General features: G+C 67.1%; 2 protein-coding genes across 4 annotated transcripts; one reads left to right on the top strand and one right to left on the bottom strand.

Annotated features, from left to right (window-relative positions):
- Window positions 1-6: 6 nt before the first annotated feature.
- Window positions 7-6849, top strand: PPP1CA (protein phosphatase 1 catalytic subunit alpha). 3 transcript variants are annotated; one of them, XM_074167171.1, is made up of 7 exons: window positions 7-75; window positions 2262-2393; window positions 2574-2804; window positions 3157-3261; window positions 5117-5340; window positions 6139-6273; window positions 6499-6849. In XM_074167171.1, the coding sequence occupies exons 1-7, from the start codon at window positions 21-23 to the stop codon at window positions 6607-6609; spliced, it is 993 nt and encodes a 330-aa protein (XP_074023272.1). In that variant the 5' UTR covers window positions 7-20; the 3' UTR covers window positions 6610-6849. The 3 variants fall into 3 exon arrangements, with proteins under 3 accessions (XP_074023272.1, XP_074023271.1, XP_074023273.1); XM_074167170.1 differs by having other exon boundaries at window positions 21-112; window positions 2254-2393; XM_074167172.1 differs by lacking the exon at window positions 2262-2393 and having other exon boundaries at window positions 21-75.
- A 133-nt stretch (window positions 6850-6982) lies between these two features.
- On the bottom strand, window positions 6983-9318 carry RAD9A (RAD9 checkpoint clamp component A). Its single transcript, XM_074167174.1, has 11 exons — window positions 9285-9318; window positions 9076-9146; window positions 8808-8942; window positions 8596-8710; window positions 8408-8507; window positions 8052-8161; window positions 7848-7954; window positions 7693-7757; window positions 7504-7605; window positions 7160-7376; window positions 6983-7081 (listed from the first exon to the last, which is right to left on the bottom strand). Exons 1-11 carry the CDS (start codon window positions 9316-9318, stop codon window positions 6983-6985), a joined length of 1155 nt encoding a protein of 384 aa, XP_074023275.1.
- Between the last annotated feature and the right edge of the window lie 5004 nt (window positions 9319-14322).

Below are 14322 nucleotides of genomic sequence, written 5' to 3'. Positions count from 1 at the left end.
GGCGGCAGCGTCCGGCGGCCATGGCGGACACCGAGAAGCTCAACCTCGACTCCATCATCAGCCGCCTCCTGGAGGGTGAGAGGCCCCGACGAGATCCCCCCACCCCACACACACCCCCGACAAAGGCCTCGGGACACCCCCAACGGCCTCCAACCCCGTTCCACACCCGCCCCCCCCCCCCCCTCCCCCCGTCGCTCCCCAAAGGGCCTCGGGGTCCCCCTAACGGCCTCCAGGCTCCCCCCCCCCCGTAATGGCCTCGGGACCACCCAACAGCCCCATTCCCCCCCCCCTCCTCCCTCCCCTCCAAGGACCCCATTTTCCCCCGCGCGTGCCTCAGCGCCCCCCCCCCCCCCCCCCCCCCCCCCCCCCCCCCCCCCCCCCCCCGCAGTGTCCCAGCCCCCCTTTAACAACCTCCAGCACCGGCCGTTCCCCCCCCTCCCAACAGCCAACCATTGGGCCCTCAGCAACCCCCCTTCCCTCCCCCAAGGGCCCTCAGCCCCCCCCCCTCCAATGTCCCCAGGCCCCCTTAACAGCCTCCGGGCCCCCCCCAACAGCCCCCTTCCCTTCCCCAAGGGCCTCAGCCCCCCCTCCAATGTCTCCAGCCCCCCTTTAACAGCCTTCAGGCCCCCCCAACAGCCCCATTCCCTCCCCAAGGGCCTCAGCCCCCCCTCCAATGTCCCCAAGCCCCCTTAGCAACCTCCAGCCCCCCCCCCCAACAGCCCCATTGGGCCCTCAACAACCCCCTTCCCTCCCCCAAGGGCCTCAGCCCCCCCCCTCCAATGTCCCCAGGCCCCCTTAACAGCCTCCGGGCCCCCCCAACAGCCCAATTTCGCCCCCCAGTGGCCCCATTCCCTCCCCCTCAATGTCCCCAGGTCCCTTTAACAACCTCCAGCACCCCCCTAACAGCCCCATTCGTCCCCCAACAGCCCCATTCCCTCCTCCCCCCCCCGCCAAGGGTCCCAGCCCCCCTTTAACAGCCTTCAGGCCCCCCCAACAGCCCCGTTGGGCCCCCAACAGCCCCATTCCCTCCCCCAAGGGCCTCAGCCCCCCCTCCAATGTCCCCAAGCCCCCTTAGCAACCTCCAGCCCCCCCCCCAACAGCCCCGTTTGGGCCCTCAACAGCCCCCTTCCCTTCCCCAAGGGCCTCAGCCCCCCCCTCCAGTGTCCCCAAGCCCCCTTACCAACCTCCAGGCCCCCCCAACAGCCCCATTCGTCCCCCCAACAGCCCCATCGCCCCCCCCCCGCCCCCAAGGGTGCCAGCCCCCCTTTAACAGTCTCCAGGCCCCCCCAACAGCCTTATTCTCCCCCAGAGAACCTCAGCTCCCCCCTCCCAGTCTCCCCAGGCCCCCTTAACAACCTCCAGGCCCCCCGCAACGGCCCCATTCCCTCCCCCTCAGTGTCCCCAGGCCCCTTTAACAGCCCCACTGCCCCCCCCCCCCAACAGCCCTCCATTCCCCTCCCAACAGCCCCAGCCCCCCTTAATGACCTCCAGCTTCCCCCAACAGCCTCATTCACACCCCCATGCAACAGCCCCAGGCCCCACTAACAGCCTCTGCCCCCCCCCTCAACGGCTGGCCACCCCCAGGTGTCCCCCAATCGTCAGACCAGGGCAGTGCCTGAACCCCGGGGGGGGGTGTGTCTCCAGCCTGGGCTCAGTGGGGGAGGTTTGGGGGGCAAAGCAATGTCTCGGGGTACCCCTGAACAGGGGCATGGCCTGTACCCCTGGGGGGATCCTGGAGCTGAGCATTCGGGGCTGGGAGAGCCCGGAGAATATGGGGGCTGGGGGGGGGGGGAGGGGGGCAGGTAGAGGTGGGGATGTTGGGGGGGCTGTGCAGGGGATGGGGCCTGGGTATCAGGCTGGGAGGCAGCAGGGAAGGTTGGGGGGCTGGGGGGGTTTGGGGGCTCAGGGGGGGCTGGAATGGGGGCTATTGGATTTGGGACAAGTTGGGGGGTTGGGTCTGGGGGTGCCAGGTTGGCAGGCACGGGGGCGGGGGGAGGATCTGTGTTTGCAGGGCCTGCAGACTGGGGGGGCCCCCAACTTTGACAGCAGAGGGGTGACCTGGGGCGGGGAGGGTGATCCATGCCCACCCATCCTGGGGCAGGCCAGGACCCTCTGTGGGTGGCAGGGGGGGACACCCAAATCCCTCGGATCCCTCATGCCCATGGCTCCTGCCAGTCTGTGGGCACGGGGGTGTGCCACAGCCCCGACACTGGGGTGACACTGGTGGGATCCCTGATGCCCGTCTCTCTCCTGGGGGCCAGTCCAAGGGTCGCGGCCGGGGAAGAACGTACAGCTGACGGAGAACGAGATCCGAGGGCTCTGCCTCAAGTCGCGGGAGATTTTCCTCAGCCAGCCCATCCTCCTGGAGTTGGAGGCACCCCTCAAGATCTGCGGTGAGGGCTGGATGGGTGCCACGCCGGCCGGGCAACCCGGGCACAAACTGGGCGAGCCCCCAGGGCCAGCTGGGCATCCCAGTGCATCCCCCAGGGACATGGATGGGTAGCACCGGGGCCCGCTGTGGGGTGTTTTGGGGAGCTGGGGTTCCACGGACATCCTGTGTGTCCCCCCCTAAGGTGACATCCACGGGCAGTACTACGACCTGCTGAGGCTTTTTGAGTACGGGGGCTTTCCCCCCGAGAGCAACTACCTGTTCCTGGGCGACTACGTGGACCGGGGCAAGCAGTCGCTGGAGACCATTTGCCTTCTGCTGGCCTACAAGATCAAGTACCCCGAGAACTTCTTCCTGCTGCGCGGCAACCACGAGTGTGCCAGCATCAACCGCATCTACGGCTTCTACGACGAGTGTGAGTCCTGCGCCCCTGTCCCCTCTCTGCTGTCCCCACGCTGTCCTGCACCGACAGCTGCTGTGACCGGGGGGGAGGTCCTCCTGCCATCCCCATGTCCCCCTGCCACCCTTTTGCCATCCGCGTACCCACAACCGACCTGTACCACCCCAGTGCTCCCAGCACCGTCCACATGGAGTGTCCCCTGTATCCCTCCTGTCAGCCACAGTGACACAGTGCCACCCAATGGCATTGCCCCCATGCAGCCAGAGCTCTGCTGGGCTTCTGGAGGGCTCATGGGGAGCCTCACGTGCCCCTGTACGCTGTCCCCCCCCAAAAAAAAAAAGGCACCCACACCCACTGCCTTTTGCAGGCAAGCGGCGATACAACATCAAGCTCTGGAAGACGTTCACCGACTGCTTCAACTGTTTGCCCATCGCCGCTATTGTGGATGAGAAGATCTTCTGCTGCCATGGAGGTGGGCACGACCCTGCTCGGGGCTTTGGGGGGCTGGAAGTGGGGAGACAGGAGCTCTATGATGATGCTTTGGGGATGCCTCGAGGAGACAGGGGCTTTGGGGGGCTGGAAGAGGGTGACAGGAGCTTTGTGATGATGCTTTGGGGGTGCCCTGAGGAGACAGGGAGTTTGGGGGGCTGGAAGGGGGTGACAGGAGCTCTGTGATGATGCTTTGGGGATGCCTCGAGGGGACAGGGGCTTTGGGGGGCTGGAAGAGGGTGACAGGAGCTTTGTGATGATGCTTTGGGGGTGCCCTGAGGAGACAGGGAGTTTGGGGGGCTGGAAGGGGGTGACAGGAGCTCTGTGATGATGCTTTGGGGGTGCCCTGAGGGGACAGGGAGTTTGAGGGGCTGGAAGGGGTGACAGGAGCTCTGTGATGGTGCTTTGGGGATGCCTCGAGGGGAATAGGGACTTTGGGGGGCTGGAAGTGGGGTGACAGGAGCTCTATGATGATGCTTTGGGGGTGCCTCGAGGGGACAGGGGCTTTGGGGGGCTGGAAGTGGGGAGACAGGAGCTCTGTGATGATGCTTTGGGGATGCCCCGAGGGGAATAGGGACTTTGGGGGGCTGGAAGTGGGTGACAGGAGCTCTGTGATGATGCTTTGGGGATGCCTCGAGGGGAATAGGGACTTTGGGGGGCTGGAAGTGGGGAGACAGGAGCTCTGTGATGATGCTTTGGGGATGCCTCGAGGGGACAGGGGCTTTGGGGGGCTGGAAGTGGGGAGACAGGAGCTCTGTGATGATGCTTTGGGGATGCCTCGAGGGGACAGGGGCTTTGGGGGGCTGGAAGAGGGTGACAGGAGCTTTGTGATGATGCTTTGGGGGTGCCCTGAGGAGACAGGGAGTTTGGGGGGCTGGAAGGGGGTGACAGGAGCCCTGTGATGATGCTTTGGGGGTGCCCTGAGGGGACAGGGAGTTTGGGGGGCTGGAAGGGGTGACAGGAGCTCTATGATGATGCTTTGGGGATGCCTCGAGGGGACAGGGGCTTTGGGGGGCTGGAAGAAGGTGACAGGAGCTTTGTGATGATGCTTTGGGGGTGCCCTGAGGGGACAGGGAGTTTGGGGGGCTGGAAGGGGGTGACAGGAGCTCTGTGATGATGCTTTGGGGGTGCCCTGAGGGGACAGGGAGTTTGGGGGGCTGGAAGGGGGTGACAGGAGCTCTGTGATGATGCTTTGGGGGTGCCCTGAGGGGACAGGGAGTTTGGGGGGCTGGAAGGGGGTGACAGGAGCTCTATGATGATGCTTTGGGGATGCCTCGAGGGGACAGGGGCTTTGGGGGGCTGGAAGTGGGGAGACAGGAGCTCTATGATGATGCTTTGGGGATGCCTCGAGGGGACAGGGGCTTTGGGGGGCTGGAAGAGGGTGACAGGAGCTCTGTGATGATGCTTTGGGGGTGCCCTGAGGAGACAGGGAGTTTGGGGGGCTGGAAGTGGGGAGACAGGAGCTCTGTGATGATGCTTTGGGGATGCCCCGAGGGGAATAGGGACTTTGGGGGGCTGGAAGTGGGGGACAGGAGCTCTATGATGATGTTTTGGGGGTGCCCTGAGGGGACAGGGAGTTTGGGGGGCTGGAAGGGGGTGACAGGAGCTCTGTGATGATGCTTTGGGGGTGCCCTGAGGGGACAGGGAGTTTGGGGGGCTGGAAGGGGTGACAGGAGCTCTGTGATGATGCTTTGGGGATGCCTCGAGGGGAATAGGGACTTTGGGGGGCTGGAAGTAGGGGGACAGGAGCTCTGTGATGGTGCTTTGGGGGTGCCCCGAAGGGATGGGGGCTGTTGCCGAAGAGGCAGCGCCTGACGTGGCCCCCCCTATTCCCGCAGGGCTGTCTCCCGACCTGCAGTCGATGGAGCAGATCCGGCGGATCATGCGCCCCACGGACGTGCCGGATCAGGGTCTGCTCTGTGACCTGCTCTGGTCCGACCCCGACAAGGACGTGCAGGGATGGGGCGAGAACGACCGCGGCGTCTCCTTCACCTTCGGGGCAGAGGTGGTGGCCAAGTTCCTGCACAAACACGACCTGGATCTCATCTGCCGGGCGCACCAGGTACCGCTGGGGGGTCAGTTTGGGTCCCCGGTGGGTATCCGCTATGGGGCAGAGGTTTCTACCCCTAATATTTGCCCCTCAAGGGCAGTATTTGCTCTTGGGGCTGCCAGGTGGGGTTCCTGGTGAGGTATTTACCCCATGGTAATGTTTAAACTTGGGGGTGTTGAGGGTGCTTGTTGGGACCGTGTGGGCAGGAGGACCCAGGGGTGGGTATATTTGCCCCAGGAGGTGCGTATATTCACCCCAGAGGGAGTATATTTGCCCCAGGAGGTAGATATTCACCCCAGTGTAGGTATATTTGCCCCGAGTGGTGGGTATATTTGCCCCAGGGGTGGGTATATTTGCCCCAGAGGGTAGGTATTCACCCCAGTGTAGGTATATTTGCCCCGAGTGGTGGGTATATTTGCCCCAGGGGTGGGTATATTTGCCCCAGGGGGTAGGTATTCACCCCAGTGTAGGTATATTTGCCCTGAGTTGTGGATATATTTGCCCTGGGGGGTGTGTTCACCCCAGGGGTGGATATAGTTGCCCCAAGTGGTGGGTATTTGCCTCAGGGGTGAGTATATTCTCCCCGAGGGGTGGGTATTTGCCCCAGGGGTGGGTATATTTGCCTTGGGCAGTGGGTATTCACCCAGGGGGTGGGTATATTTGCCCCAGGTGGTGGGTATTCGCCCGAGGGGTGGGTATATTTTCCCTGGACAGTGGGTATATTCTCCCCAGGGGGTGGGTATTTGCCCCAGGGGGTAAGTATTTGCCCCAGGGGTGCCTGGCTCAGTGCCATCTCCGATACCCGTGCAGGTAGTGGAAGACGGCTACGAGTTCTTCGCCAAGCGCCAGCTCGTCACCCTTTTCTCGGCGCCCAACTACTGCGGGGAGTTCGACAACGCGGGCGCCATGATGAGCGTGGATGAAACGCTTATGTGTTCATTTCAGGTGGGCTCGGCGGGGGGGGGACGACACTGCCAGACGGGTGGGGGGCAGCCCTGCGGTGACCATGGGCGGATGGAAGGGTGCTGCGGGGATGGGGGAGGCTGGTACGTGCAGGGATGGGGGGCAGGAGGGAGAGCGGAGGGGTGCCTGTGGGTGGGGAAGTGGGGCAGGAGGGGGCAGATCTTGCAGCCCCCCCACTCACCCCTTTTTTTCTGCCCCCCCGCCCAGATTTTGAAGCCGGCCGACAAGAACAAGGGCAAATACGGGCAGTTCAGCGGGTTAAACCCCGCCGGACGCCCCGTCACCCCTCCCCGCAACTCTGCCAAAGCCAAGAAATGAGCCGTGAGTTACCCCCCCCCCCGGCTGGGGCACGGCCCCCCAACCTCAGCATCAGGTCGCTTTTCTTTCGACTGGTTTTTTTTATTTGTAAGATCCTGCCCCCCCTGCCACGCTCCACCGAACCAAATCCAGCCCCAGGGCAGGGACCGCCGGGGCGAGGGGGGAGCCCAGAGCCCAGCCCTGGGATGGCAGTGGAGGGGGGAGGCAGGAAGATTTTTTGGGAATAAACTTGTAATGGGTTTTGGGGGGCTGCTTGTGTTTGGGGAGGGGGGCTGGTGGTGGGTCAGGGGGGGTGCCCATCCTGGTGGCTGGATGCTGCGGAGGGGTCACGCAGGGGTGGGGGTGCCAGCAGCTCCACACCCCCTTGGGGCTCTTAGTACTCGCCATCGCTGTCCTCTGCCAGCACCTCCTGGGTGGGGGCCAGGCTGAGCCCCCCCGGTGTCAACACCGAGCCAAAGAACAGGGAGCGAAACTGTGGGGAGAAGTGGGGGGTCAGGAGGGGGCTGCGCCAATCCTTCTGCCCCCAGGCACACCCATGTCCATCCCAGACCTTCTTGTGAGGGGGGGTCCCCGGCACAGCTCCTTCCTCCTCCTCCTCCTCTTCCTCCTCTTCAGCGTCGCTTTCGGCAGGACGTGGGGTGCGCAGGGGGAAGGTGGGGCTGGGGGGCACCCCCGAGCCCTCCTCGTAGGCGCTGGTTTCCATGGCAATCATGTAGGACTCGAGGTCATCGGCAAAGTCATCTGTTGGGGCGGGCAGGTGGGACACGCTGTTGGGGAGAGAGCAAGGAAGCAGGGGCTGAGTGGAAGACCGTTCACTCTGGACCCTACTGATGGCAGCTGGAGGGCTGAGCTGCGACTGGCAGGCTCCCAGAAGGTGACACAAACCCCGCTTACCCGTTGGCCGTGGGGGGCTGCAAGTTGCTTTCCATGTCCGAGAGGGTGGCCAGCACCAGGTGGACCTCCAGCACGGCATCGTCCAGGGTGAAGATCACCGGCCTGGGGGCACAGAGGGCCTGAGGGGGGGGGTGGGGGTGGGCAGAAGGCAGGGGTGGCACCGGGAGGGGTCGGGGTACCCACTCCTACCTGCCGGGCGCATCGTAGTGGATGGTGAGGGGCAAGTTGGAGGCCTCGGCGAAGGTCAGCAGCCCCTGAGGACAAAGAGGAGGTTGAGGGGGGGCTGAGGGGTGACCTGTGGCTGGTGCAGGTGGGGGGGGGGGGGGTCCCAGGCAGGGTCTCACCCGAAACTCCTTGAGGCAGAAGGTGATGCGGGAACCCGGGGCCACAGCCACCGTCTGGAACTCGTCCTCGGCCAGAAACAGCTCTGTCACCATCATCTTGCTCCTCTCTGGGTGGGAAGGAGGGGGAAGGAGATGGGTCGGGGGGGCCATGCCAGCACCCCAAGGCTGGGAAAAGGGCACCCCCCCACACCCCACAGGGCTCACCCGCCTCGTCCTCCACGTAGTTTTGGAGGCTGATCTTGCCCCTGGGGCCAGCCCCCAGTGTCACCTCAGCCAGCGTCTGGGGAAAGTGGACCACGGCCTCCGCCAGCACCCTGTGGGGACATGGTGGGGGGACGGGACACACCTGGGGGTGAGCACCCCAAACCCCCCAGGGCCAGCTGGGATCCCTCATCCCTTTCTGCAGCCTCCCGGTGCCACTCCAGTGTCCCCTTTATGCGCCCCCCTGCCCACACCATTGCCATCCACGTCATCCTTTGTCACCTCAGCCTGTACCCACTGTGTCCCCCCCTCCCCACCCCGGAGTCCCCCACCCTGTGCCGCTGCTGGTCCCCGCTCACCGTGCCGGGGCGCGGAGGCTGCTGGCGCAGCGCTGGGTATCGAAGACGGCCTGCAGCCGCTCGCACTCCTGGAAGGCCAGGTTGTGGGTCTTGGTGACGCCTGGCAGGGATGGCAAGGGGCTCAGCGAGGCAGGGTGGCAGTGCCACCGTGTGTGTGTCCCTAACCCGTGTCCCCCACCATCACTCACCGTACTTGCAGTGGAGCTGCACGACCAGGCGGCTGGCCCGGGGTTTGAGCAGGATGAGGCATTTCCCCACCGTCTTCTCCAGCGAGGGCAGCGAGCGGAAGACGCTCAGGAAGGACTGTGGGCAGGGGGACACGGATTTGGGGGACAGTCACCCTGCCTGGCTCCCTCCCCCCCAAACCCTGAAGAATCTTTGGGGACAGGGTCTCCCGCACCTTCATGAGGACTTTGCATCGGAAAAGCTCGTTGTCGGGGGGGGGGCCGCCCGCCTCGTACCGCTGGAAGAAGAGGGGCGCGAAGAGGAAGGAGGCGAAGGCCGAGCGCGAGGAATTGACGGCCCGCAGGGACAGCTTGGGGACACACAGAGGGGGAGCTGGCACCGCCTGCCGCCCCCATCCCCCCGCAGTGGGGATGGAGGGGGGGCACAGGCGTGTCTCCCCGCCAGCTCCCAGCCAGCCCCCCCCCACCCCAGTGTCCCCCTACCCCGCTCTTGGTAGGTTCCAGGTACAGCTCGTCCCCGACGCGGGACAGGGAGTGCACGGCGCGGCCTAAGACTGGGGGGGGCGAGGAGGGGGGGGGGGGGGGGGGGTGTGTGAGACAGGGCACCCCTGGGCCCCCCCACCACCACGGGAGGGGGTGGGGGTGAGGCAGGGTACCCCCGGGACCCCCCCCCCCCCCCCGGTCCCTCTCACCTTTGACGTTGCCGCCAGCCACGACGCACTTCATGGCGCCAGAGCCGAACACGTGGGGGTTTCGCGCCTTCCCGCCCCGGGCCACGCCCCCCTAAGCCGAGGCCACGCCCCCACGCCCCTCAGACCACGCCTCCGCCCGGCGGCCTCACACCCCACCCCACCCCCCCCCCCCCTCCTCCGCAGCGCCTCGCCGGTGCCGCTCACCCCCCACCCCTCCCCGGCACACACACACACACCCCCCACACCGGAATGGTCCCACCCGCCCGTTCCGCACCCCCCCCCCCGGATCCAGCCCCCGGTGGTTCCGTCCGCTTCACTGCCGCGCCGCGCCGCCACCTTCCCCGTTCCCGCGCCCTCCCTCCCCACCTCCCCCCGACGCCGCCTCCCCATTGGACAGCAGCCGGCCTCCGTCCCGCCCCCGCCGCCGGCCGATTGGTCGGCGCGCGGCCGCCTGACGGCGCTCCCGCCTCACGTGACGCGGGGAGGGAGGGGAGGGGGCGGCCCCCGCCGCCGCCCGGCGGCGCGCGCGCGAGCAGGCCCGCCCCTTCGTGGCTCGCTATTGGGCGGCGAGGCGCAGGCGGTCGGAGTGACGTGCCGCTCAGCCAATGGGGCTTCGAGGGGACGAGTGGTGGGTCTGCGGCCTTCAATATGGCTCCCCGGGCGCAGCTCCGCTCCCCGGCTGGGCCTCAGGCCCCACCTCGGCCCGTCTCCAGGCCGTCGGCCGGGTTCCGTGGCCGCCTTTCCGCCCTCGGAGTCTATGCCAGGCCCCAGCCCTCCCCCGGGAGGATCCTCTGGGGTTCCCAGGCCTCTCGGAGGAGCCTGTGCCATCCCCGATGGCTTCAGCAGGCCCAGCCCGCCCCATGGCTCTCCACAGGGCCCTGGCCTGCTTCCCCCTGCCCCTCTGAGGTTCCTGCAGGGGCTCCGGCTGCCCCCTTCTCCCTGGTGAGCATCCCCTCACGCCTGGCTCCTCCCAGGGTAAGGCTGCCCTCCCTCAGGCTCACCCTCCCCTTCAGCTCAGCCCCCTCCACCAAGCCCCTGCCCACGCTCCTGGGGCAGGGTGCTCCCCCGTGCCCACCCCATGGGGCCGTATCTGCGGGGCTGGGAAGGGCTGCAGCCGCCCACACTAGGGAGCCCTGTGTTTCGGGGACCCCCTGAGGGCACAGGGGCGAGCGGAGATGCTGTGGCTGGGTTGGCAGCAGTTAACGGTCTCTCCATCCCGCAGGCTGTGCTGTGGCTGCAAACAGGAAGTTCGTATCTCGAAGGCTGGCGCCGTGTCTGAGGCGGGCGAGGGTATGAAAGCAGTAAAGAGGGTAAGGGGTCCCCCTGGGCGAAGGGGAGCTCAGCAAATCGTTTTCCTCGCCCAGGCAGCCAGCCCGGAGCGACTGGCTCTCAGGTTTGGGCCTCGAGGGAGGCCAGAGGATCTGGCTGCGAGGAACTCGACTCGCGCTCGCAGCAGGGTCCTTCAGCTGCCTGCCGCTGCCCAAGTCCCTCCTCCTGGGCTCGGTGGCTGCGGAGCCTGAGCTGAGGGGCCCCAGCACGCAGCCTGAGGAGCGGGGCTGGCACTCGAGGCAGGGGGAGACAGGGAAAGTGGGGAGTGCAGAACCCCTCTTCCACGGCTGTTGTCCTCTAGGATGTGGCCACAGCCTCTCCTTCTCCTGTCTTCCATCTCAGGTGCGTTGCTGGTGCTCAGCGCGTCTCCGAATGCCCCATGTCTGGGATTTCGGACCCGACACCCCTTGGCAGTGCATCCCCTCCAGGTACGCAAACTTTCGACCTTTGTGGGGCCGCTCTGTGGGCCAAGCCACGTGTGTGCGGCTGGGCTCGGAGCGCTCGGGGGGGCTCCCAGCCCTGCCTTGGCCTGGGCTTGGGGTCTGGCCCTCCGGGGTCGGCTGGATCTGCCTCCCTCCGCCCTTGGGGTGAGCACTGGCTAATGGCCCCTTCCTCCCAGGAGGAGGAGGAGGATGGGATTGTGTGCGAGCGTCCGTTCCAGCTCTTGAACAGCAGCCGGGCTCCTCTGGAGCCGGCGTCCCCAGGAGGGGCTCTGGCCTCGGGGCTCAGCGTTTTATGGGGCTGTGGATAGGACGCAGCTGGCTGCGGTCGTGACACACACACCTCAGCGGTGGCCAAAGCCACGCGCACCCCTCCCTCTTCCCCTGGCCGCCCCAAGCCAGCGCTGACGAGCCACTGGGGATGGCGCTGGAGGAGACTGGCCAGGGGCAGGAGTCTGGCAGCCCTCGTCGGACTCCGTCACACCTTCCGGGGTTGGCGACTCTCATCCCTGTCACCTTCCCTGCCATCCCTGGGTGCCCGGTGGGCTCGGGGCCGTCTCCCAGCGCCGGTGACTGCCCGTTCCCTGGAGATCTGCGGTTTCCTTCCCGGCGCGGCATCCCGAGCACATGGCGCGGTGCCCTCGCCCAGGCAGCGGCGCGGGGAGACAGACGGCCACAGCTGGGATCCCGCTCCCTGCCTGGCAGGAGGGGACAGGCGCCCGCCGCCGGGCCGAATGTCTGCTCCCTGCCCCGAGACATCCCCTCCCTGCGCCCCAGGGATGTCCCCGAGGAGCGGGGACAGTCCCCTGCCTTCCCAGCCCGTGGCTCAGAGGGGCTGCAGGCAGTTTGGGGCTAAAACCCTCCCCGGTGCCAGGGTTTTTTGGGTCTGCCTCGGTGCTCGGGGCACCCAGCAGCTCCTCTTCTCTCCCTCCTCCCTCTGCCAGAGGCCCAGGGCTCTGGTGTGGCCCCGGGATGTCGGGGACGGATGTGGCCGCCGCAAAAGGTCAGCAGTGGGAGGCAGGGGCCGGCAGCGGCGCCGGCGCAGGGACCCGCGCCGTCCCGGCCTGGGACGAAGGTGAGGTCAGCTGCCCACGGCGCTGCCGGTGACGTGGCCCCCAAGGGCAGGGGGGGACAATGTCTCACCCACACAAGGCCATCATGGGGGGGAGGAGGAGGAGGAGGATGAGGATGCTTTGCTGGTGGTCTCTGTGGTCTGACCCGCCTTGTGCCCCCCTTGTCCTGGGGGGTGGTAGGGGCTCTGTCTCGGCATCGATGGCTGGCACAGGGCTCTCCGGCAGAGGAGAGGGACCTGTGTGTGTGTTTGTGGGGGGGGGTGTCTTGGGCTTTTTGAGGGGGTTGCCACGGTGCTGCAGGGTTGGGGGGCTCCTGCCACGTCCCCTGGCTGCGTCACCTCCCCCCCCCCCCCTCCTCCTCCTCCTCCTCTCTTCGCTCTCAGGTGTTGGCCCAGCCTGAGCCGTGCGGCTGCAGGGCTGGAAAACTTATGCGCCCCCCCCCCCCCCCCCCCGGCCTGGCAGCCACTCCGGCAGCCCCCGGTCACACTGCAGTCCCCCCCCCTGCTCCCCGGGGGACGTGAAGGCAGCTTTTCCCAACTGCTCCACGTTGTTTGCTCCGCAAAGAGGGGCGGGGGGGGAAACAAGATACCCTGCTCCACAGCGGGGGGAGCGGAGCGGAGGGGCTGGCCCCCACGCCGTGCGGGCAGGGGCTGGAGGTGGGGACCCCCCCCCCCACTCCCTCCAGAAGAGACACCCTCCCCGGGGAGCCGGGGACAAGGCACCTTCCCAGAGCACCTCCGTTGAGTGCTTCCTGGTGGATTTGCCACCAAATCCACGTCTCCTGAGCAATAGATCATCCCGGGCCCCCCCCCTGCCCCGCGATCGGTGTGTCAGCGCCTGGTTTATCCGTACGGGGGGTCCCTAAGCCCCCCCACGGGGGGCTGGCAGGTTTGGCACCGGGAAAGGCTGGTTTCCGTGGCCCCCCCAGCTGCCACCCTGCTGGCTCCGTGTGCCCCCAGGAAAAATCGGGAGGGCTCAGACCTGGGAGGGGGGGGACGACGGGGGGGGCTGGAGGAGAAACGAATCTGGTTGTTACCTCCCGGCTCTCCCGAGCAGCTCCAGCCGCCCAGCCCCTTTGTTTTAAACAAAGCTCTTTTTTTTTTTTGGGGGGGGGGGGAAGTCAGCTCGGGCTCCTCTCGCTTCCCACAGAGCCCCCCCCCTTCCCCCCCCTCCCAACTTTCCCCAGCCTCCGTGGCAGCACCCACGGGTGGATGTGGGTCATAATTGGGGGGGGGGGGGGAATGTGTGTCTGGCTGTGGGGTCACCCCCCTGCTGCTGCGGGTGGTGGGCTCAGCAGGGTTTTACACCACACTTGGTCCACGGGGGGGTTTGGGGGGGGGGGGGGGGTGTCAAGCCACCCACCCTGCTCCCCCCCCCTCTCCGAGTGGGTTGTGAGAAATGCCACGGTCACTGCCAAGGTCCCCACGGGTCGGGGTCCGTCCTAACGAAGGAGGTTAATTGGGAGGTTAATTGGGTGGAGGGCTAGGGTAGGAGCTGGAGCTGGGGGGGGGGGGGGGGGGTCATCTGCTGGACCGGGGGGTACCTCCCGGTGGCTGTGGCGGGCAGGACAGCCCGGGGTAACACCCCCCTCCCCCCATACCGGGGGTAACCGGTAACCGGTGCGGTGGGCACGGGGCTGAGTCGCCGGTGCCCCTCCGAGGGGCTCCGGGACCCGACGGCCGCTCTTCCCCCCCGGTCCTGGCCGCTCACCTGCCGCCACCGCGGGGCAGCGACCGGGAACCCGGGATGGGGGTGGGTGGGTGGGTGAGGGGGGGGGTGTCCGCGTCCCCACCCCACCCCCGGGAGCCCCTCTTTTTGCCGGTGGGGCGGCAGGGGAGGGGGCTGGCCGTGGCAGGGGAGAGGCGAGGACAGCCTCCCCTCTGTCTGTCTGTCCGTCCGTCCGTCCGTCCGTCCCCGCCACCCGGCCCTCGCTGCCTGCCCGGCTCTGCGCCTTCCCAACCCTCCAGCCCCCCCCCCCCCCCCCCCGCCTCGACGGGGGTGGGGGGGGGTGGGGGGAAAGGCTGGCACCCCCCCCCCCCCAAAACCACCCCCCCACCTCTCAACCCGCCCCGGCCCCCGCTGCGGGGCGGCGAGAGGAGCCGCTCCGCCGCACCTCGCCCCGCTCTTCCCCCCCCCCCCCCCCCAAAAAAAAAAACCTCCCCTCCCCGGACCCCCCCCCCCCCCCCCCCCGCACCC

The sequence above is a fragment of the Numenius arquata genome, unplaced genomic scaffold (assembly GCF_964106895.1).
Source record: "Numenius arquata unplaced genomic scaffold, bNumArq3.hap1.1 HAP1_SCAFFOLD_1621, whole genome shotgun sequence".
NCBI classification, from domain to species: Eukaryota; Metazoa; Chordata; class Aves; order Charadriiformes; family Scolopacidae; genus Numenius; species Numenius arquata.
Note: the sequence above shows the minus strand (reverse complement) of the source record. Positions and strands in the feature narration are given on the sequence as shown.

Bases quoted from the DNA above. Each gene is read 5' to 3' on its own strand.
- PPP1CA (XM_074167170.1), top strand. From the start codon at position 21: ATGGCGGACACCGAGAAGCTCAACCTCGACTCCATCATCAGCCGCCTC. The intron at 2,394-2,573 runs GTGAGGGCTGGA...TCCCCCCCTAAG, and splicing joins GGCACCCCTCAAGATCTGCG to GTGACATCCACGGGCAGTAC. The intron at 3,262-5,116 runs GTGGGCACGACC...CTATTCCCGCAG, and splicing joins GATCTTCTGCTGCCATGGAG to GGCTGTCTCCCGACCTGCAG.
- RAD9A (XM_074167174.1), bottom strand. From the start codon at position 9,318: ATGAAGTGCGTCGTGGCTGGCGGCAACGTCAAAG. The intron at 7,955-8,051 runs GTGAGCCCTGTG...CTTCCCACCCAG, and splicing joins CTACGTGGAGGACGAGGCGG to AGAGGAGCAAGATGATGGTG. The intron at 7,758-7,847 runs GTGAGACCCTGC...CTTTGTCCTCAG, and splicing joins TCTGCCTCAAGGAGTTTCGG to GGGCTGCTGACCTTCGCCGA.